This window comes from Stomoxys calcitrans, chromosome 2 (assembly GCF_963082655.1).
Source record: "Stomoxys calcitrans chromosome 2, idStoCalc2.1, whole genome shotgun sequence".
NCBI lineage: Eukaryota > Metazoa > Arthropoda > Insecta > Diptera > Muscidae > Stomoxys > Stomoxys calcitrans.
Window position 1 is genome coordinate 56,327,123 of NC_081553.1, and position 22,549 is coordinate 56,349,671.

The following is a 22,549-nucleotide window of genomic DNA, read 5'->3' on the forward strand; positions in this document are numbered from 1 at the left end:
TAATAATAAAAATATATTTAAGAACAAAAAAAAATAAAATAAATTATTAAAAAAATTAAATCAATATAAAGCAAAGTTATATAAAAATTTTTATTATATTTTATTTTCAAACAAATTAAATAAAATAATAAATATAAAATCTAATAAAACAAAATTAAACAGAACAAAACAAACCAACTCAAAGTAAAATAATAGAAAAATTAAATAATATAACACAAAAAAATAATTAAATTAAAAAACAAAAAAAATTAAATTTATAACATAAAAATAAAATTAAAAAAGTTTATTAAAAAGAGAATTTAAAAAAAAACATAAAAGAGAACAAAAATAAACATAAAATAATATAAAATTTTTTGTTACATTTTATGTTACAAAAAATTAAATAAATAAAAATAAGTAAAATATAATAAAACAAAATTAGGTAGAACAAAAAAAACAACTCAAAACAAAATAATACAAAAACTAAATAATATAATAAAAAAAAATAATTAAATTAAAAAATAAAAAAATTAAAATTATAACATAAAAATTAAATAAAAAAAAATTAAAAACGTAAAAAAAACAATTAAAAAGAGAATTATAAAATAATAAAAAAATTAATTTAAAAAAAAATTAATCAATAATCAAATAAAAAAAAAAAACAACTCAAAATAAAATAATACAAAAATTAAATTATATAATACAAAAAAAATAAATTAAAATATAAAAAAATAAAACTATAACATAAAAATAAAAAAATTAAAAAATTTATTAAAAAGAGAATAAAATAATAAAAAATAAAAGAGAACAAAAAACATAAAATAAATTATTAAAACAAAATTAATCAACATAGCTAAAAAAATTAAAAAAAAATAAATAAAATATAATAAAACAAAATTAAATAGAAAAGAAGTAATAGAAAAATTTAATAAATAATACCAACAAAAATAACTTAATTAGATAATAATACAAAAAAATTAAAAATTTTTTTTAAATAAAAAATTAATAAAATATTTAAACTTTTACAAAATTAAAAGAATAAGATCTTAAATTTTTAACATTTAAATAATTCAAAAAACAGTACAAAATAAAGAAAAAAGGATTAAATAGAACAATACAAAAATAAATCAAAAAAAAAAATACACAAACATAAAATTAAAATAAAATAAAAAAAATTAAAAAAAATAAAATAAAAAAAATTAAAAAAAATAAAATAAAAAATAAAAAAATTAAATAAAAAATAACGAATTAAAATAAAAAATAAATCAAGGTTATAAAAATAATATTAAATAAAGTAAAATAAAAAAATCAATATAAAAAAATTAAAATAAAATAAAAAAAAATAAACAAAACAAAGAATAACAAAGTAAAATAAATAAATAAAAAATATAAAAATAATATTAAATAAAATAAAAAAAATAGAAAATCAAAATAAAATAATTAAATACTAAAGTTTTTTTTATTTTGTAAAATAATATAATATAAAATAAAAGAATAAAAAAATTAAATAATATTAAATAAATAAATTATTAAAGTTGTACAAAACTAGAACTGAAATAAAATACAAACAAAATTATATAAAAAAAAATCAAAAAAAAAATATAAAATCTAAATTAAAAACAAAAAATAAATTAAATACAAAATATATAAAAAATTTTATAATATAAAAAAAATAATATCGAATAAATAAATAAAATTGTACAAATCTAGAAATGAAATAAAGTTCAAACAAATTAATATAAAAAAAATCAATAAAAAAATACGACATAAAAAATTTAAAAATTAAATTAAAAAAAAGGAATTTTAATAAAAAAAAAATAAATAAATTATTAAGAAAAATAAATCAAATAATACAAAAATAAAACTAATAAAAAAATAAAGTAATAAATATTATTCAAATAATAAAAATTAACAATAAATAATACGAAGCTAAAATAACGATTAAAAAAAATAAATACAAAATATAATAAAATATTAAATAAAGTAAAATAACTAATAAAAAAACTAATAAAAAAATAAAGTAATAAATATTATTCAAATAATAAAAATTAACAATAAATAATACGAAGCTAAAATAACGATTAAAAAAAATAAATACAAAATATAATAAAATATTAAATAAAGTAAAATAAAAGAAAAAAATTAAAATAAAATAAATTAAAACGAAAGTTATATTTTACTTTGCAAAATTTATTGTTGCATTGAAGTGAATTAAACTTAAAAAAAGGAAAAACAAAATTAAATAAATTCAAATTAAAATCGAAAGCAAAAACAAAAAATAATACTACAGAACAAAATACAAAAATTGTTTAAAGAACTTACAAAAAAGACTAATAAAATAATAATTAAAATAACAAAATTCATAAACTCTAAAAAAAAGAAACAAAAAATAAAAAAAATATACAAAAATATACAAAAATAAAATATAGAAAAAAGTTGCAGAAAAACTCAAAAAACAAACATTGAATATACATGTTTTCATACTAATTTTTTATATAAATAAATATATACAATAATAAAATTTAAAAAATAAAATTGTGTATAAATTTTTTTTTTATAAATTTTGTTTAACAAAATTAAATTTTTAGTATTAAATTAGTTGGTTTAATAATTTTTGCATGTTGTATACCATTTTTAAGCCTACTTTTAAAATATTAAAGAAAATAATAAAAAAAATATTTTAGCCTATTACAAAAAATTGTATATTTATTGTTGTTGACTTAATTGTTTTTGTTATTTGAATGTATTTAATTAAACAATATTTTATATATTTAAAGAAAAAAACTCCCAAGACTAAATATACGGAAAACCTAATATAGGTTTTTAAGAAGTCACTTATATTTTTTATACATATTTTTTTTACAAAATACTCTCAACACAAAATTTATTATTTAAAACTAAAAAACATCATTGTACATAATTCGTTGTAATTCCCCATATATATTTATATATAAATATATGAAAATTATTATGAGCACGTGGATTTTCTGCGTTAAAGACTTGGTCAGAGGCGATCAGTTACTAAGTGACTTAGTAACTGAGTACTTTTGGATTGAAGCACAATTTTCCAAAGTGTTTACCAATCATAATAAAAATGTAAAACCACCTGAAAATAAAGACTGTTTTTTAAATATCTGATATTACAAATAACTAAAAAACGATATCAAAAACAACGACAACTTTTTTTTTACCAAAAAAAGCAAAAAACAAACGAACATCTAAACGATTACAACGATTTTAAATAAAACGATTTTTTTTAAACAACGATTATACTTTTAATTTTTTTGCAATTGTGCCATACTCTAAACTTGAGGGCCGTTTTGCCATTCATCCGAATTTATATATAACAATTATTTTCCAATAATTGTTAATTTATCTTTTCTAAGAAAAGCCTATTGTAAATATTTTTAATTACTAAACCAAATAAAAAAATCCCCCCAGAAACTTAAGACATATTAAACAAAAAGACGCTGATTTTTTTATATTTATTTTTGTTTTATTATATTTTGTTGAAAAAAAAAACATTTTGTTGCTTTAAAAGCTATAAAACTACTTTTGCTAGTCAAGGCTATTGATATTTTATTATAATCCGCCCTTATTGTTATAGAACAGTTTTTAAACTCTATTTGTATGTTATAAGTTTCGTTTTTATAAGAGGAAAGAATATTATACCAAATTTGTTATTTATTAATTAAGCTATATGAAAAACTTAAATGTAAAACCGTACCAAGCGTACCATCCTTATAATATACCTGCAAATCATCAGCATCACCAGCAACAACAACAGCAGAACCAACAACAACAGCATCACTCTCATCAGCATACACAGCATCATCCGCAACATCATCACCAGCAACAACACTTCTCAAATAGTTCTTATAACAACTTAAACCCTTATACCACAAACTCCAGATATTCGCATAACTCTTATACTGCGGCTGCAGGCCAACTTGCACCACCCCCATCTTCGCCTTCAGTAAACACAGCAGCACAAAACCACAACAATAATAATAATACACCACCTACGCTTGGCGGTTATTTAGCAGCTAATCAACATCATTTACAACAACAGCAGCAACAGCAACAACAACAACAACAGTTATTAAGACTTCAACAAAGTTATAATCCACAGCAGCAGCCTACACCAACAACCACAAATATGTTGAGTTTAAATCAAAATAATACCTACAATTATAATTTCCATTTCAATGCACTGTGTGGTAGTGCTAATACTAGTGGTGGTGGTGTTGGTGGCAATGCAAGCAGCGGCAATCACAACAATAACAATAACAACAACATCAAATCATACCACAACAATAACAGCAATGCTCTCTCTCGCCCCCAACGACCGAACTCTCTGAACCTCAACGTCATGGCTTCTTTGGCCACACCAATTTCCGGCTCCGCCTACTCACTACCATCAGCATTGTCGTCGGCAGCATCATGCACACCAGCCGTTTCTTTGGGTCCCTCAACAGCGCCTTCGTCACTCTCTGCTGCAGCAGCAACAAGTGGTGGTAATAGCGCTGGTGGTGGCGGCGTTGGCAGTGGATTTCCTTTTACACCTTCATCATTTTACAATCAAAGAGAAAATTTTTTTAATTTCTCTGCGGCTAATGCTCACAATTATTTGCAACATAGTTTTAATAACATGCAGCAACAACAACAGCAACAACTGCAGCAGCAACAGCATCAACAACAACAATTGCAACAATTCCAATTATTGCAACAGCAATTAAAGCAGCAACAATTTCAATTGCAAAATAATAATCCCACCCAATTAGCAAAGAGTAGCAGCTCATCCAACACTTTAAATACCAATGCTAGTGTATCAACAAATAATGGAGCGAATTTCGCTAGTGTTGGCAACGCTAACAGCAACAACAATTTAGCAAAAGTTGCTGAAGTTTCAACCAGCACTTGTGCTGCTGCTAGTAGTTCAACAGCTAATAACGGTAGCAGCTCAACAACCAATCAAACAAATAATAACAATAGTGGCAACAACAACAATAACAATGATAATAATCAAAATAATAATAGCAATAATTGTGATCGTCTTGCCATGGATGCCTGTGAAATTGCCAATTTCCTTGCTAATGAGCTATTTATGCAACAGGTAGTTACAAATATTAAACAAAAAAAATAATTTTTCATAATTTTTGCTTAGGGAAATGAAGTGAGAGGCATAGTTTTGGGAGAGTCACAAATTTGGCGCTCATCTGTCATTCATTAATATTACACAAGCATATACGATTAGTGAAAAGAAGTGAGAGGCAAAAAAACGTCTCATTGCCAATGTGTTAGTTAAACACCAAAACTCATTTAGCCCATGACATGTTTGTTGTTTTATTTGTATTTACCAATTTCGTTTACTTTCTTTAGTTAATTATATTTTTTTTATTATTTTTTACTTTTCAATAGCCTTATTTTTGTTTTTTTAAGCATATTTGTTTTTTATGACGCACGCCGTTTGGAGTTGGTGGCCATAAAAAGTAAATACCTTATCATTGAGAGTAAACTTGAATCGCACAGCACTCATTGGTATGTGAGAAGTTTGCCTCCTGCTCTTTAATGTAATGTTCTGGGTCAAATTTGCATTTTTACAAAGTTTGCAGTTTTACCATTTTTTATGGTCAAAGTGGGAATGAACCGTTATGAATTTCTGTCTCTCCCCCTCTCCATCATTTTTCTCTCGCTCTAAATGTTACCACTATTCAATTCTTCATTAACCGTTTCAATATCCCCCAATCGATAGCAGCCTAATCGATCACATTGTTTTTCTTAAGAACATAGGTCGTTATCGGATAATTGATTCTTTAATTAATTCGTATCGCAAAGGTAGAGTTTAATTGCACATACAAATGTGGACAAAAATAGTAAAACTTTTTTATTTAAATTTCACGTGGAAATCCATTCGTCGTAATTTGCTTCTTTTACGCTGGTATGCCTGTCAGTGACATCTCTCGCTCTAAGTGTTACTACTAAACAACTTTGCATTGACCGTCTCAATATCCCCAAATCGATAACTGCCAAATCGATTACATTGTTTTTTTCAAGAACATGGATAATGGATTCGTATCGGAACGGTAAAGTTTAATTGCAAATACAAATGTGGACGAAAAATAGTAAAACTTTTTTATTTAAATTTCTCTGGGAAAACAATTCGTCGTAATTTGCTTTTTCTACGTTGGTATGACTGTCATTGACATCTCTCTCTCTAAGTGTTACTACTAAACAACTTTGCATTGACCGTTTCAATATCCCCAAATCGATAACCACAAATCGATTACATTGTTTTCCTTAAGAACATGTGTTGTTATCGGATAATGTATTCGTATCGGAATGGTAAAATTTAATTGCACATACAAATGTGGACGAAAAATAGTAAAACTTTTTTATTTAACTTTTACGTGGAAATCCATTCGTCGTATTTTGTTTTTTCTACGTTGATATGACTGTCAGTGACATCGGCGCCAAAAGTCACATCAAAGTAAACATTAGTGTTTAGTATATCCTTGTTCTTTTTAAGTAGAACAAGTTCATTTGGCGATTTTTAGAATGAGTGAAAATACTCAACAAAGAAGTTCCAATAAATTTCGTGTCGCGTTTTTATTGGTACAAACTATTCAAATAGGGTCGAGTCGAGCCACCATGTCACATGTCAATAAAATTAAGGAATGAGTATTCGAGAATCTACGATTAACAGCCAGAGACCCTACTGATATCGTTGGAATATCGTATGGATCTTTAAAAACCATTTTAAAAGATCATTTGGGCCCAAGAAAAAGGTATTCATAATTGATACCAAAATCACTCAAATTTCTTGAAAACGAGCATCGCATACCGCATTGATTCTTCATGAGTTTTTCGCCAAAAATTTAACGAATATCGTTCCACAACCACCATACTGGCCCGATTTAGCTCCATGTGACTTCTGGCTGTTCGGAAACTCAAGTGACAGTTCCGGGGAAATCGTTTTAAGTCAATTGTATACAAAATGTGAATCAAAACATGCAAAAAATAAAACGTTTGGGACATTTTTACAGCAAACAAAATACTTTTATAACAAAATGTTTCCTTTATTTTAGCTAAAGGGTGGTTTTTTAGCTATTACCTTTTTGGCAACACTGGTTTAAAAAGCTCACACACGTTTTGTGTTTTGTTTTACTGTCAAACATCTTCAGTTTGGTCTATAATTTAACCATAAATCGTCTTACAAACGAATAACGCTGACAAATTATTGAATTTTTTTATCAAAATGCGTGCACTGTTAAGGAAGTTCATCTCGCACTTCTTCTTATTTCATTGAGCGAAGAAGCTAATTTTTGGCTCATAGGGTACGCAGAATAAGCAGAATTGTCGTTTTTGGCGTGAAGATCAGTCAGAAGCATTCGAACAGCTACCAATGCATCCAGAAAAAATCACATTTTGGTGAGGTTTATGGGCTGGTGGCATCATTGGACCGTACTTCTTCAAAGATGATGAGAATCGTAACGTAACTGTGAATGGTGAGCGCTACCGTGCGATGATATCCAATTTTTTTTTTGCCCAAAATGCAAGAGCTTGACTTGCATGGCAGGTGGTTTCAACAAGACGGTGCCACATGCCACACAACAAACTAACAACGGGCTTATTGAGAGGCTAGTTCGGTGAACATTTTATTTCACGTTCGAGACCGGTCAATTGGCCGACTAGATCGTGCGATTTAACGCCTTTAGGCTATTTTTTGTGGGGCTATGTTAAATCTCATGTCTATACAAACAAGCCTACTTCAATTGTCGCATTGGAAGACAACATTAAAACTTTTTTTGTGATTTCACCAACCGAAATGTTGGAAAGAGTATGCTAACATTGGGCTAAGCGGATGGACCATTTGCGGCACAGTCACGGTCAACATTTGCATGAAATAATCTTCAAAAATTAAATTATCGTACTATTAATTCAAGTAAAGATTTTTTTTTTTGAAAATCTTTGTTATAGCTCTTAATAAATCACTCTTTATAAGCGTTTTTACTGGGATTCCCCTTTTTCATATGAGAACAGCATTGCCAAATGTAAATCTTTATTATGTGCTTGATGAAAGTTATTTTTTTTAATTTCTGTTAGATTTAAAACAACAAAAAAAACATACATCTATTTTTTTGTCCACATGTGTATATGAACAGTCAGGCGGAACTGAAGACCATGACTGCGGATTATGTAATTCGAGTCTTGTCGCCAGCTGCAAGGAACGTCTCGGTCGTTCAAGATTTGCTGTCAGATTTTGTTGAGTCCGGGAACATGGCGTGGGCTTACGCTGCGGTTGACAAAGTAGCTGTGGCCGAGCTTCTCGGAGACGAGGGCGTCAATTGTCCTATGACTGAAGTTGGTGGGAGTCCTGGTCAGAGATGGTCCATATGACAATTTTGTAGGTTTTCAACTGTCAAAAATTTGTAAACGTCGAAAACGTCATATACTTGTATAAAAAGTATTAGTAAATGTCATACACCTCGTAAAAGCTCTCCTACTGATTGAGTTTCGACATTGTATCATTGTTTTAGATTATTTGATGTTGCTACAGCGTCTATATAAATAATTCACTAATCTTATGATAAAAAGTGTTTGCTTTAAATCTTTTTTTATTGGTGCTTAGTAGAGCTGGCAAACTATCGATAATCGCAACTATCGATATTTTCGATAGTTTTAATAATAAATATCGATAGTATCGATACTATCGTTAATTTACCATCACCTATATTTCAAGCGAAATTGAGAAGTTAAAGTCAGGAGATCAATTTATATAGAAGCAATATCAATGCACAGACACAATAAAACCAAGGTTATTAAAATCAGTTAGAAGTCATGAGAGAATCCATTGTATAAAATATTAGTTTAATCGAATGACAATTGCGCCCTCTATAGGCGCAATGTGTCTTTAAGGATAAATTCAGCGTCGGATTGCTTATTGTTGTTGAGTTTTGCAAACAATTAAGATTTTGCGATAGTTTCCATAGGAAAAATATCAATCGATATTCAGTCAAATATTTTGCCAGCTCTAGTGCTTAGTGTTGCCTCTATTGCAACTTTACGTTAATCGATAACCGCAAAATCGATTACATGGTTTTCTTATGCAAATGGTGTTTAAATTTAAATTGCAAAAATTTTAAAGATTATTGACTTTAAATAATAGAAAAATGATCTTTCCAAGGATACTAATCGAATATTCATGTTGATTAAAAACTGCTAAATTTTATTTTTGCTTTAAGTAGTTCCAAATGGGTCATAGGTTATAATCAATTGTACATACATATGTACGCATGTATGTAAAATACTGACTGAATTGCACTACAAAGAGACAAGAAAGACAATAGACGTAAGCTTCTCTCTCTCTCTCTCATCTCTTACCTATATCATATATAGTATTTAAAAATATCATTAATAATCTTTATTTCTTTTTCTTATTGAATGTTTTCTAAAGTAATAGTTTTGCGCATTTAGATATTAAACTTGTAGGTTTTGCCTTAAAGCGACTTCAGATCATCACTTTGTTTTAACAAAACAATTAGAATAACAAATATACAACATTTTTTATTGCCCTCTTTCTCTGCCTCTTCTTAATGATAATGTTATCATTCAAAACAAACTTTTTTCATAATAATAATGCATTCGAAAAAAACATTTGTTTTTTGTTAAAGAAACCATAAATACCCATCATAATGATCATCACACCACATAGCATTCGCACCTGATCATAAAAATACACAAAAAGATTTCCCTCTTAATTCATTTCGTGCAGACCATTTGGCACATTTAAATATTATGAAAAATCAAAATACTATGCATATGTATGTATATATTTCTTTATCCGTAATAGTTTGTATAGTACATACAGTCATACATACATATGTCTGCAATACATTATGATTTTAATGCTTGTCACTGTGATATTTTTTTTATAGGTCACACCTACACGTGATATGTATGCATGAGCATATGTTTTGGTTGATCATCGATTTTTTTTCTGCGTTTGTTTGAGGTGTAACATAATTTTGAGCAACATCTGCGCCCGTGGTGTCGTGCGTTAAATATGGGACATCACGCTGGGTTGACAAAAAATTTGGTCAAATGTGGGTACACCTATAAAAATGTTGAACAAATTTTGCGAAAAAAAAAATAAGAAGAATTTCTATAAAATCAAATTTTAGGAAAATTTGTTTAAAAAACTAATTTAACAAAATGGAGGCACCGTAGCGTAGAGGTTGCATGTCCGTCTATGACACTGAACGCCTGGGTTCGAATCCTGGCAAGACCATCAGAAAAAATTTTCAGCAATGGTTTTTCCCTGGCAATATTTGTGAGGTACTGTGCCATGTAAAACTTCTTTCCAAAGAGGTGTCGCACTGCGGCACGCCGTTCGGACTCGGCTGTAACAAGGAGGTCCCTTGTTATTGAGCTTAAATTTGAATCGGACTGCACTCGTTGATATGTGAGACGTTTGCTTCTGTTCCTTAGTGGGCAAAATTTGCAATTGAAACTATGAAATTTCTTAGAAAAATCAGATTTTGTGAAATTTTCTTCAAAAGTTGCTTTGCCTTTTCCCAATATTATCCCATTCATCATATTCAAAATCTAATTTCCGGCTTTCCTATGAATGCGTTGATCGATTTCCAAGACATGCGGCATTAGCTTTGCATATTGGAAAAAATCATTTGAATGTATTCATATGTATTCACCTCCTTATTGATGCGATAGCAACTGTTTTATTGTTGCTATTTAAATAAATTGTTTAAATTTTATATTGTTTTTTCTTCTTTGCTGTTGATTGTTATTTTTTCCGCGAAAACACATCAACCAAAACAAAAGTGAAGATGATGAGAAATGAAAAACAAAAAAAAGCAACACACACTCGTTGTATGAGAGGTTTTATTTTTAAAGATGAACTCGTATTGAAATTTTGTTGGGGATTTTGCGATTTTTTGTCTTCTCTTTTTTTTTGTTTTGCATAGAAAAGTCAAAACATTTTTAGTTGTTTTTCCGTTTGTATTTTTTTTATTTATTTATTTTTGCCTTTTTTTGTTTGTTTTTGCAAAACTAAAGAAATAGAAAATAGCTTTAATTAAAACTAATTAAACGCACTTGTTCGTTCAAGATTTCTTGGTTGTTTTTTCTCTAAAGTCTTATTTGGTAGAATTTTCTTGTTTTTGATTTAGTCATTGCTAATTGCCAATCGGTATAAATTTAGAAGACCAAGAAAATGTTTTTTACAAAGGCTTTTTGTGTGACAGACAATACGTATGCCATTGAATTGGCGGGATTTTTTCAAAGATAAAGAAAAATTAAAAAACCATGCACATTTCTTTGATTATAGAAATTTCGTTAAAAAAAAACACAATTCAGATAATAGGACGTGAAGTAGTAAAGCCAATTACCAAGCTTTTTTTAAAAATTAAAACTTTAACCTAAATTTACTGACTTTGCCTTCAACTATAAATTAGAGCTGGCAAAATATCGATGGCACTATCGATATTTAAGTTTTTGAATGCATATCGATTGATATTTTTCCGATGGATACTACCGCAAAAGTAATTTTTTTTGAAAAAATAAGCAATCCGACACTGAATGTATCCTTTAAGCTACATCGCGCCTGTAGAGGGCGCAATTTTACTCGGTCGTCCACTATAAATGAGAGCTGGTAAAATATCGATGGCACTATCGATATTTAATTTTTTTACTGCATATCGATTGATATTTTTCCGATAGATACTATCGCAAAAGTAATTTTAATAAGCATAAGACGACGGGCGCAGTTTTCATCCGATTATTGCAAACATTTTGTACAGTGATTTCTCTCATGACTTCCAACTGACTTCATTAACCTTGGTTTTATTTGCTCTGTGCATTGAAAATGCTTCTATATACATAAACCGATCTCCAGATTTTCACTTCTCATCCTCGTTATAGGTGATGGGAAATTAACGATAAAATCGATACTATCGATAATCGCAACATGCATTTGTCAGCTCCACTATAAATGAATTGGGGGTATATTCATTTTGTCATTCCGTTTGCAACACATTGAAATATCCATTTCCGATCCTATAATGTATATATATTCTTGATCAGCGTCAAAATCTAAGACGATCTAGCCATGTCTGTCCGTCTGTCTGTTGAAATCACGCTACAGTCTTTAAAAATAGAGATGTTGAGTTAAAACTTTGCACAGATTATTTTTTTGTCCATAAGCAGATTAAGTTCGAAGATGGGTTGTATCGGACTATATCGGATTATATCTTGATATAGCCCCAATATAGACCGATGCTTCAGTGGTGGGTATAAAAACACATGGCATCCCTAATGCAAATTAATATTCCCATAAAATTTGCACTGTATACAGCAAAATAGGTTTTTTATTTCATTTACTAGCAGTAAATGCAAATATTTATGCATTTATATACATATATTTATATATGTATATTTCTTTTTTTCTCTTTTAACTAACTTTTTCTTTTTTTATTACATTATTTTTTTGGGAGACATTTGTTGGAAATGAACTGTTATGAATTTCTCCTTCTCTCTCTTTCTCTCTCTTTTATCTTTCACTCCCGCATAGTGTTGCCACAATTCCAACTTGGCATTTACCATTTCACCTTTAACGATAACCACCAAATCGATTACGAGCTATCATTATAAACTATTACCGCAAATATTGGTGCATTTAAAGAATATTCCATTCAAGTAGTTTGTCTCCAAAATGAACAAAAAACACTTTGTTTACATTTATACACAGACCTTCCCCAATGCTACCACCATACTCTCTATCTCCACAAACTATTATAATCATAAGTTTGCTAAGTTTTTCTATAATTATACACTTATACCACACCTTTCAGTTAATTATATTAATTATATAAAATTTAGAATGCAAATACTACATAGCAAATTACATACCACCACAAATAATGCAATGAAATGATATGATTTTTCTCACGTTTAAGTTAATGCCTCAGTAAGATTTCTCATAAAATAAAAAAAAAGTATAATAAATCATAGTTTATTTTTATAGCTCAAAGCTAGTAACTACTACTACTACTAGTGTTGACGAAGATGATAATGATGACTGAGTGCAAGTTACATATTATTTGAAATACAATTGACTTTGACAGAATCAAAGTAGAACTGACAGATGTTCTAGGTGTGGTGAATAAGTATTGCTTTTTATCTTTTGATGAATGCTGCAGGGGCTATATGCATTAGAAAAGAGTGTAATTTAATGATTATTGTATAAAATTTAGAATGCAAGTATTGAATCCGAAAATTTACTACCAAGAAAATGATAAACTAATTCAACCCGACGAGAATGGGCTTTGCTCTTGAATTTTTTACTTAGTCCAAAATAACGCCTTGAACGATAACCTTAGGTTAAACACTTAGTTTTGTCTCCTCAAAATTGCGAAGAGAGAGGGTTCTTTGACCAGGAATGACCCTAGATCGATTACGCTCCATAAATTCGACTGAGGTGGAGATCGATAAGTAGTTATCGATTTGTTTGCTTTGTCGATTTTATCTATGGCTTTGGCAAGATCATATGATTTTCGTTGAAGAGTACGATATTTTTATCCACTTCCGGGATCTTCCGAGATAACATCTTATAATCTCAATAACATTCGTCAGGGATTTCAAATGTACACAATTGTCCATTAACATTATATTAACGAACAGAGAGAATAATTCTTCTATATCGAAGAGTGCAGTCCGATCCAAGTCTTATAATTGTCTATTCAAAAAAAATCGTTAAACTAAAAAATCTTATATTTCCAGTCCACTCTAGTTTGCGTTAGGCATTAAATTATCTAAACAGACTCACTTAGACTATTTTCGTCCATTGTGATACCAAAGTATCGACAGAAAAGGCCTCTGTTGGAAATCGAAACCACAACCGCCACACAGATCGGATCTCATTGTTCCACTGCCGTGCCGTGCCGAAAACAGGATTCGGTGTTATAAAGCAGCACAATGAAAAAGTTGATACCTTTATTAAACACGGTTGTAAGGATTGACGTAATTATATGCACCAGTTTTTTGTGCCGCGACTTTAGTCCGTTCTTATCTATTTTTACTTCTTAAGGGCAGTATGCATCTCTGGCGATATATTTATTCCATAAGAAATGCATTGACATATCCTAAGCGAAATTTTCGTTACCGATACCGTTACCGAAAATTTCGCTGCAGCTACACAACTCAAATGAAATTTTCTTTGCGTAACAGCGTAAAATATTAGGCATTGGAGAATTTTTTCTTGCAATTACAAATGAAGTTTTATGTTTTGATAGGCCTATGCAACATGAAATTAAGTTATTAGCAATTAAAAACGATTAATTTTAATTTATATGTACTTTATTAGCCAAAAATGATCAAAATTCTAACAAAATTATAATTCAATGTTTGTCGCCATCTTGTATTGTACACAACTATTTTTCAGTGGCGAAATAAATGCCTTAGCTGCAACCGAAAATTTCGCTAGTGGTGTATACACAGCTTTAACATCAACAAGCATTAGCGATATACTCTGAGATTTTTTCTTCAATTGGCTTGATTGAATTCTCTCTCCATTAACGGTAATTCTAAAAGTAATCGTCGCTGTGGTAATTCACCACTTCATTAAGCTAATCAAAGTTGTTGTATAGTTGGGCAAGTGTTGTTGTTGTTGCTTTAAAATAGCAGTCACTCTGCGACGACATGGAAATGAGCCATTGTGAGTGTTTAACTCACCACCAAATATTAAGTGGTGAGTTTAACTGCAAACTAAGGCAGAGCAAATGTGAGATTAAGAGAACTCCCAAATATGATCGGGCGTACCATTAACTTACATACTAAATAAAACAATTTGGCTCATATTGCCACTGAATAAACACAATAAACCCACATTTAGCCAATTTTAGAAAAGATTTGGTTTATTCTATCGACAGGAAAAAGCAGATGATTGCTGTTGTTTAAACAAAAGAAAAATAAAGTTTTTCATAACACAGAAATGTAGCACCCATTTGTTTGTTTAACATTGAACTCAAAATAGGCAAGTTTCAAACTTATGAAAAATCATTAGACGTTCAAATTAGGTTAATATTTTGTTTTATCTAAATTAAATACCCTTTTATTAATCTTTTTTTCTATTAAATTTCTTTCTTTTTAGCTCGTTTCTATGGAATGCATGCAAACAGGTGTACCCACATTGACAACACCCACCCTAACACCCACAACACTGCGTAGCATAGAGGAATCCTTTATCCAACTGACAAGTGAGCCAATCAATGCACCATATCAGGCGGGCTTTATACCACCACCATTGGGTTCATACAATGCCACCACAACGAATAGCACCACTAACAATAACACGAATGCCTCAACGATAACATCCAGCCAAATTACAGGCAGCGGCTTGACTGCGGCCGCCCTTAGTAATGCCTATTTGGGCGATATCAGCGGTGGGGCCAGTCTGCACAATTATAGCAATATCAACGATTCGGAAACCGAAGAAAACTCTCAGGAATCATGGAATGACCAGAATATGCATGAAGAGAATTCCATGGCCACAACAGATAATTGTAAGTATAAGCTATTACAGCACAGTGGTATGAGATTTACGGCCTAGACCACTTACTTTTTTTGTCACTCGATTCATTCGCTAATTCATTGAAAACAGCTGATTTTAATCAAGTGTGACAAAAAGAAGAAAAATGTAAGTGGTCTAGGCTGTTAAAAAAAGGCTGTACCAGGCACTATTATGGAGTGATTACTTATAGATGAACGAACGTAGAGGCAAACAAACGTACAGTGGCCCCCAATTCTTAAGAGTATTCGCGTACTCAAAAATGTTCAAATTTGAACAAATTATTACTGCAAGTGGTTCGCGTACTTCAGGGATGGAAAAATCAGTACTTTTTTTCACCCGAAGAGTACTGTAGTACTCCCGCAACCGATTTAATACAATTTGATGCACTATTTTTTTTTAGTTTTCAAGCTTTTATTTTTGTGCCTTCCACCATAGGATGGAAGGTACAATTTCCTCATTTTGTTTGTAACACCTCGAAATTTGCGTCTGAGACCCCATAAAGTATATATATTCTTGATCGTCATGTCATTTTAAGTCGATCTAGCCATGTCCGTCCGTCTGTCTATCGAAAATCGGCGCAAATCGGTACATAACCTGATATAGCTGTCATATAAACCGATCTGGGATCTTGACTTCTAGAGGGCGCAATTCTCATCCAATTTGGTTCAACGGTTTCTTTAATGACCATCAACATACATGTCTAATATGGTCTGAATCGATCAAAATTTTGCATTTTCCATCACTGCCGTATATAATTTGCCAGCAGAAGAGAGCGGGAGAGTAAACGAGAGCGAGCAAAATTTTGAGAGTTTGGCAATTGAGAGGTTGAAAATTTCTACGGGAGTTTTTTGTTCACAGCAGAAATTTGCAACACCGAACAGCTGTTTTATGCAAATCAGTTGTTTTATCCAAATAAAAAACAAAGGAGAGTAAAGACTGTTTTTACTGTTGCAATTTTCACTGACAAATTTTTACTGGAAAAGTACTCGAACTGAGCTAATGTACATCATCCGTTCAGCATCTCAGCCACCTCTAAAAACTAATTCCTAACAATATTTGTAAGCAGCAGTCATATTTCCCCACTTTTTCTATCTCATCCAAATATTTTCTGTATTTTCCTAAATGCCTACAACCTCTAATAATTTAATTATCTCCCCTTTTTCAATTGCAGCAAGTGCCGCCACTGATACAGCTTCATTTCAAAATGGTCTTAATGGCATGGGCGTAGCCGGTAATCTTAACAATTCCAATTCATCGACCACCAATGATTTCACCACTGTCAATTTGGCAGCCTTGGCTGCGGTTACTGCAGCTGCAAAGGCGTCTAATCTTAACCACTCAAATACCTCATCAAGTGCCACTACAAAAAATTCTACATCCGCAACTCCCAGCACAACACGCAGGGGTGGTGGCCGGCGTCCCGCATCAAATGCCAATATGACGCCCGAAGAGGAGGAGAAGCGTCGAGTGCGTCGAGAACGCAATAAATTGGCTGCGGCTCGTTGCCGCAAACGTCGAGTGGATCAAACCAATGAGTTGACCGAAGAGGTGGCCATACTGGAGAAGAAACGTGAGGAGCTGCAGCAACAGATAGAATTTTTGAATGGTGAAAAACAGGAATTGGAATTTATGTTGGAGGCCCATAGACCCACATGTGAAAAGGCCGAGTTATTGTCCATGCGTGCATTGGGTGGTTCCATGGCGATCAATGCTTCGAATAATAATAATAATAACAACAACATCACTGGCCTTGACACCACATTGGCCTCAACGGCCCGAAGTAATTCCCCCGTGGACTTGAAACCAGTATTGAATGATCAATTGTTAGCTCAAATCAAACCTGAACCCCTAGATTCTACATTGGATTCCAATTCCTCTTTGGATGGTCCTCCCTCGCCCAAAAAGATGTTGCTGTCCAACAATAATCCCATGATACCACCGCCCCTCCCCAATGTAGCCACATTATCGGCCTCTTTGGCTGCCGCCGCCTCGGCCTCCTTGAACACACCCATTGTCACTACGGCTCCCATAAGCTTTTGCTCAGTATTCTCAAACAATGCGGTATTGCAGACTAATTTGATAAAGCCCAATTCCAAACAACGTCCCAACTCATTGCCCACAATGCCCAGAAGCTCGGCGGCCCAAGGAGCTTTGGCCCTGAACATGGCCGACAATAAGCAAGCGCCCACAGACATTAATGGTGTGGCCATACAGACCCCCTCCACGGGCATGTTCAATTTCGATTCCCTCATGGATGGCGGCACTGGTCTAACACCCGTCTCCGGTCCCCTAGTGCCTACATGTTCATCGCAAAACAAGCATCCCTTGGAATTGGTGACACCCACCAGTGAACCCTCCAAGTTGGTTAGTTTATAACAACAATTGGAATTGGAGGAGTAGAGACTATGAGGATGATGACGGTGATGATCATAAGCAACAAACACAACAAAAAAGAAACCTGTGACATGAGGAGAGAGAGTGCAAACGAAGCTGGTCTTAATTAAAAAAAAAACAACAAAACAAAACAAAAAAGAAAAACTTTTAAAAAATCCCTATTTCATAAGAAAAAGAAAAATTCTTACAACCTAATGAAATGATTGTAGAAGAAGAAGAAGAAAAACAAAAAACCCAATTACTTTCTAAAAGTATATAATTTTTTTTAAAAAAAGATAATAAATAATTTTTGTATGTTTAAAACTAAATTTAATTATTAAGTATATAACAAAACTGTGTACGAAAAAGAAAAAAAATAAGCGATTAGTTTTTAAGTTTAAAATTCAAAAATGTCATTACTATGTATTTTTTCGTTGGAATAGCAGTAGGAAAGGAGAGATTGAGAAAAATTAACAAAAAAAATGTTTAAAAAAAAATCAATTCAATCTGGCAAGACCCCAAAGCCAACAACCACAATCAATCAAGCATCATCCATTATACCTTAATTACAAAAACAAAATTTATTTCCCTAGGGAGACATACACTTGCAAGACAACCATAGCCCCTGCCAAGGTTAGCATAATGGAAGAACCAATTGTTGAAAGTATGTCCAAATATCATGTTAAAGCTACGCATAAATGTCACTCATACCAGGATGTTGTTTTCTTTTAATTTTATTGCTCACCACACCTTCCCCCTCACCATTACTTCACTATTATTCCTTTATTTTTGTAATTTTCTTTTTCATATAATGTATTATTATTTTTAACTATTTTATAAATAACAACATCAATGAAATGAGAGAAAACCCAATTATATTTTTTAAAAATATAATAAATAAATACCCTATATCAATATGATTTTTTTTTTCTATTAAACATCCCTGAGCTCAAAAGAGATATGGTATAAAAAAACCAATATACACACACACAACCAAACTTTTTGTATAATTCTAAAAATTATTATTTGATTTTTTTTTTTTGTAATTATATCAAGATTGCTGTTATCGTTTATGTTTCGTCATTAGTTTTTATATTTGCTTTCTCTTTTTTTGCTTATAATTTTATAATTTTTTTTAATTCTATGTGCAATTATTTAAAAGAAAAACATCTTATATTTATTTTTTTAATAAAAAAACAATCAAAGAAAACTAAAAAACCATAAAATAATTGTAATATTTTTTATTCAATTAAAAAAAACGGAAATCTGCAAGAGTAGTGAAAGTGACAAAACGAATCACTTGAGGCAATAAGAAAGCACCCCTGGATTAGAGATTATTAAGGGAGAAGAAAGCATCCCTGGATTAGAGATTATTAAGGGATAAGAAAGCATCCCTGTAGCTGTTTGAAGCAATAATTTACAGATTTCTTGGAAAAAATTCACAAAAAAAGGTTTTTTGTGGGAGTAAATATTCGAGGAAGGGTGTTCAGCTCGGTTTTTCATAAAAATAATTGTAATATTTTCTATTCAGTTGAATAAAGAGAAATCTGCAAGAGTAGTGAAAGTGGAATAATGAATGACTTGAGGCAATAAGAAAGCATCCCTGGATTAGAAATTATTAAGGGATAAGAAAGCATCCCTGGGGCTGTTTGAAGTAATTCTTTGCAGATTTCCTGGAAAAAAAAAATCACAAAAAATGGGTATTTGTGGGAGTAAATATTCGAGGTAGGGTGATCAGATTGGTTTTTGAAAAAATAATTGTAATATTTTTTATTCAATTGAAAAAATAGAAATCTGCAAGAATAGTGAAAGTGACATAACGAATGACTTGAGGCAATAAGAAAGCATCCCTGGATTAGAGATTATTAAGGGATAAGAAAGCATCCCTGGATTAGAGATTATTAAGGGATAAGAAAGCATCCCTGTAGCTGTTTGAAGCAATATTTTACAGATTTCTTGGAAAAAATTCACAAAAAGAAAGGTTTTTTTGTGGGAATAAATATTCAGCTCGGTTTTTCATAAAAAAATTTTAATATTTTGTATTCAATTAAAAAAAGGGAAATCTGCTGTTTCAAACAATACTTTACAGTTTTTTAGAAAAAAAATTCACAAAACACAGGTTTTTTTGTGGGGGCAAATATCGCGGAAGGGTGTTAGCTTGGTTTTTGAAAACTGTTTTTTCTGTTTTTTTTTTGAGCTTAATAAACTAATCGGTTTCTTTAAAGTGCAATTTCGGGTTTTTTATTTCATTGATCTTTGTCCTAAAAAAATTTTTATCGTTTCTTTTTGGATTGAGATTTTGAAAAATGTTTGTCTTCAAAAACAAAGTATCAAATATTTGTATTAATGGAAATTTAACAAAAAATTTGTCCAAATCTGAAACGATTTTAATAAAAATTGGCAGAGGCTTTCACAAGGGTAATACATCATTCCATACCGAATTTCATGCATATTGATATCCAAGATAAATTTCAAGTTCAAAAACGCTGTAACTCCTCCATTTGTTCATATTTCGACGATCCAAAAGCATTCCTCGATTCAAAATTTTAAGAGGAATCGTAAAGTGAATAGGAAATCGTAAAATTTCACTTTTTGTTTTTTGTCATTTTTCGAGGAAAGGTTACCCTCATTTACCCTCATTTTTAAACATTTTTAATTTTTTGATGCCCCAAAAATTTTCGAGTTGAGTATACAAAAGTAAAGTTTGTTGGGGAAAAATGGGGTTTAACGCAATTCCTGAGCATTTTCCTCCGAAAACAAGCTCCAAATCGCATAATAGAGATTTTGAAAGTGCTACCTTTTCAAAGTCGAAATCGCTGTGACTCCTTCATTTATCCGAATTTCGAAAATCCAAAACCGTCCCTCGATTCGAAATTTGAAGACAAATCATAAAATAAAAAGAATTTCTTCAAATTTTCACTTTTATATTTTTACGCATTTTTTATGAAAGGGGTTAGCCTTATAAAAATTTGCGATTTTTGATGCCCCAAAAATTTTCGAGTGGAGTTTACAGAAGTGACATTTGTGAGGAAAAAATGAGGTTAATTGCGATTCCTGAGCGTTTTCCTCCAAAAACAAGCTCCAAATCGCATAATTGTGATTTTGAAAGCACTACCTTTTCAAGGTCGAAAACGCTGTGACTCCTTCATTTTTTCGAATTTCGAAAAACCAAAACCATTCCTCGATTCGAAATTTGAAGACAAATTATAAAATAAAAAGAATTTCTTCAAATTTTCACTTTTATATTTTTACGCATTTTTTATGAAAGGGGTTAGCCTTATAAAAATTTGCGATTTTTGATGCCCCAAAAATTTTCGAGTGGAGTTTACAGAAGTGACATTTGTGAGGAAAAAATGAGGTTAATTGCGATTCCTGAGCGTATTCCTCCAAAAACAAGCTCCAAATCGCATAATTGTGATTTTGAAAGCACTACCTTTTCAAGGTCGAAAACGCTGTGACTCCTTCATTTTTTCGAATTTCGAAAAACCAAAACCATTCCTCGATTCGAAATTTGAAGACAAATTATAAAATAAAAAGAATTTCTTCAAATTTTCACTTTTATATTTTTACGCATTTTTTATGAAAGGGGTTAGCCTTATAAAAATTTGCGATTTTTGATGCCCCAAAAATCTTCGAGTTGAGTTTACAGAAGTGACATTTGTGTGGAAAAAATGAGGTTAATTGCGATTTCTGAACGTTTTCCTCCAAAAACAAGCTCCAAATCGCATAATTGTGATTTTGAAAGTGCTACCTTTTCAAGGTCGAAAACGCTGTGACTCCTTCATTTTTTCGAATTTCGAAAATCCAAAACCGTTCCTCGATTCGAAATTTGAAGACAAATCATAAAATAAAAAGAATTTCTTCAAATTTTCACTTTTATATTTTTACGCATTTTTTATGAAAGGGGTTAGCCTTATAAAAATTTGTGATTTTTGATGCCCCAAAAATTTTCGAGTGGAGTTTACAGAAGTGACATTTGTGAGGAAAAAATGAGGTTAATTGCGATTCCTGAGCGTTTTCCTTCAAAACCAAGCTCCAAACCGCATAATTATGATTTTTAAAGCGCTACCTTTTCATGGTCGAAAACGCTGTGACTCCTTCATTTTTTCGAATTTCGAAAATCCAAAACCATTCCTCGATTCGAAATTTGAAGACAAATCATAAAATAAAAAGAATTTCTTCAAATTTTCACTTTTATATTTTTACGCATTTTTTATGAAAGGGGTTAGCCTTATAAAAATTTGGGATTTTTGATGCCCCAAAAATTTTCGAGTGGAGTTTACAGAAGTGACATTTGTGAGGAAAAAATGAGGTTAATTGCGATTCCTGAGCGTTTTCCTCCAAAAACAAGTTCCAAATCGCATAATTGTGATTTTGAAAGCACTACCTTTTCAAGGTCGAAAACGCTGTGACTCCTTCATTTTTTCGAATTTCGAAAATCCAAAACCATTCCTCGATTCGAAATTTGAAGACAAATTATAAAATAAAAAGAATTTCTTCAAATTTTCACTTTTATATTTTTACGCATTTTTTACGAAAGGGGTTAGCCTTATAAAAATTTGCGATTTTTGATTCCCCAAAAATCTTCGAGTTGAGTTTACAGAAGTGAAA

The 22,549-nt window shown here is 30.9% G+C and overlaps 1 protein-coding gene across 1 annotated transcript; it reads left to right on the forward strand.

Annotated features, from left to right (window-relative positions):
- Window positions 1-1,843: 1,843 nt before the first annotated feature.
- On the forward strand, window positions 1,844-19,167 carry LOC106096234 (transcription factor kayak). The gene is made up of 3 exons (XM_013263880.2): window positions 1,844-5,095; window positions 15,146-15,557; window positions 16,737-19,167. The coding sequence occupies exons 1-3, from the start codon at window positions 3,680-3,682 to the stop codon at window positions 17,939-17,941; spliced, it is 3,033 nt and encodes a 1,010-aa protein (XP_013119334.2). The 5' UTR covers window positions 1,844-3,679; the 3' UTR covers window positions 17,942-19,167.
- Window positions 19,168-22,549: the final 3,382 nt, after the last annotated feature.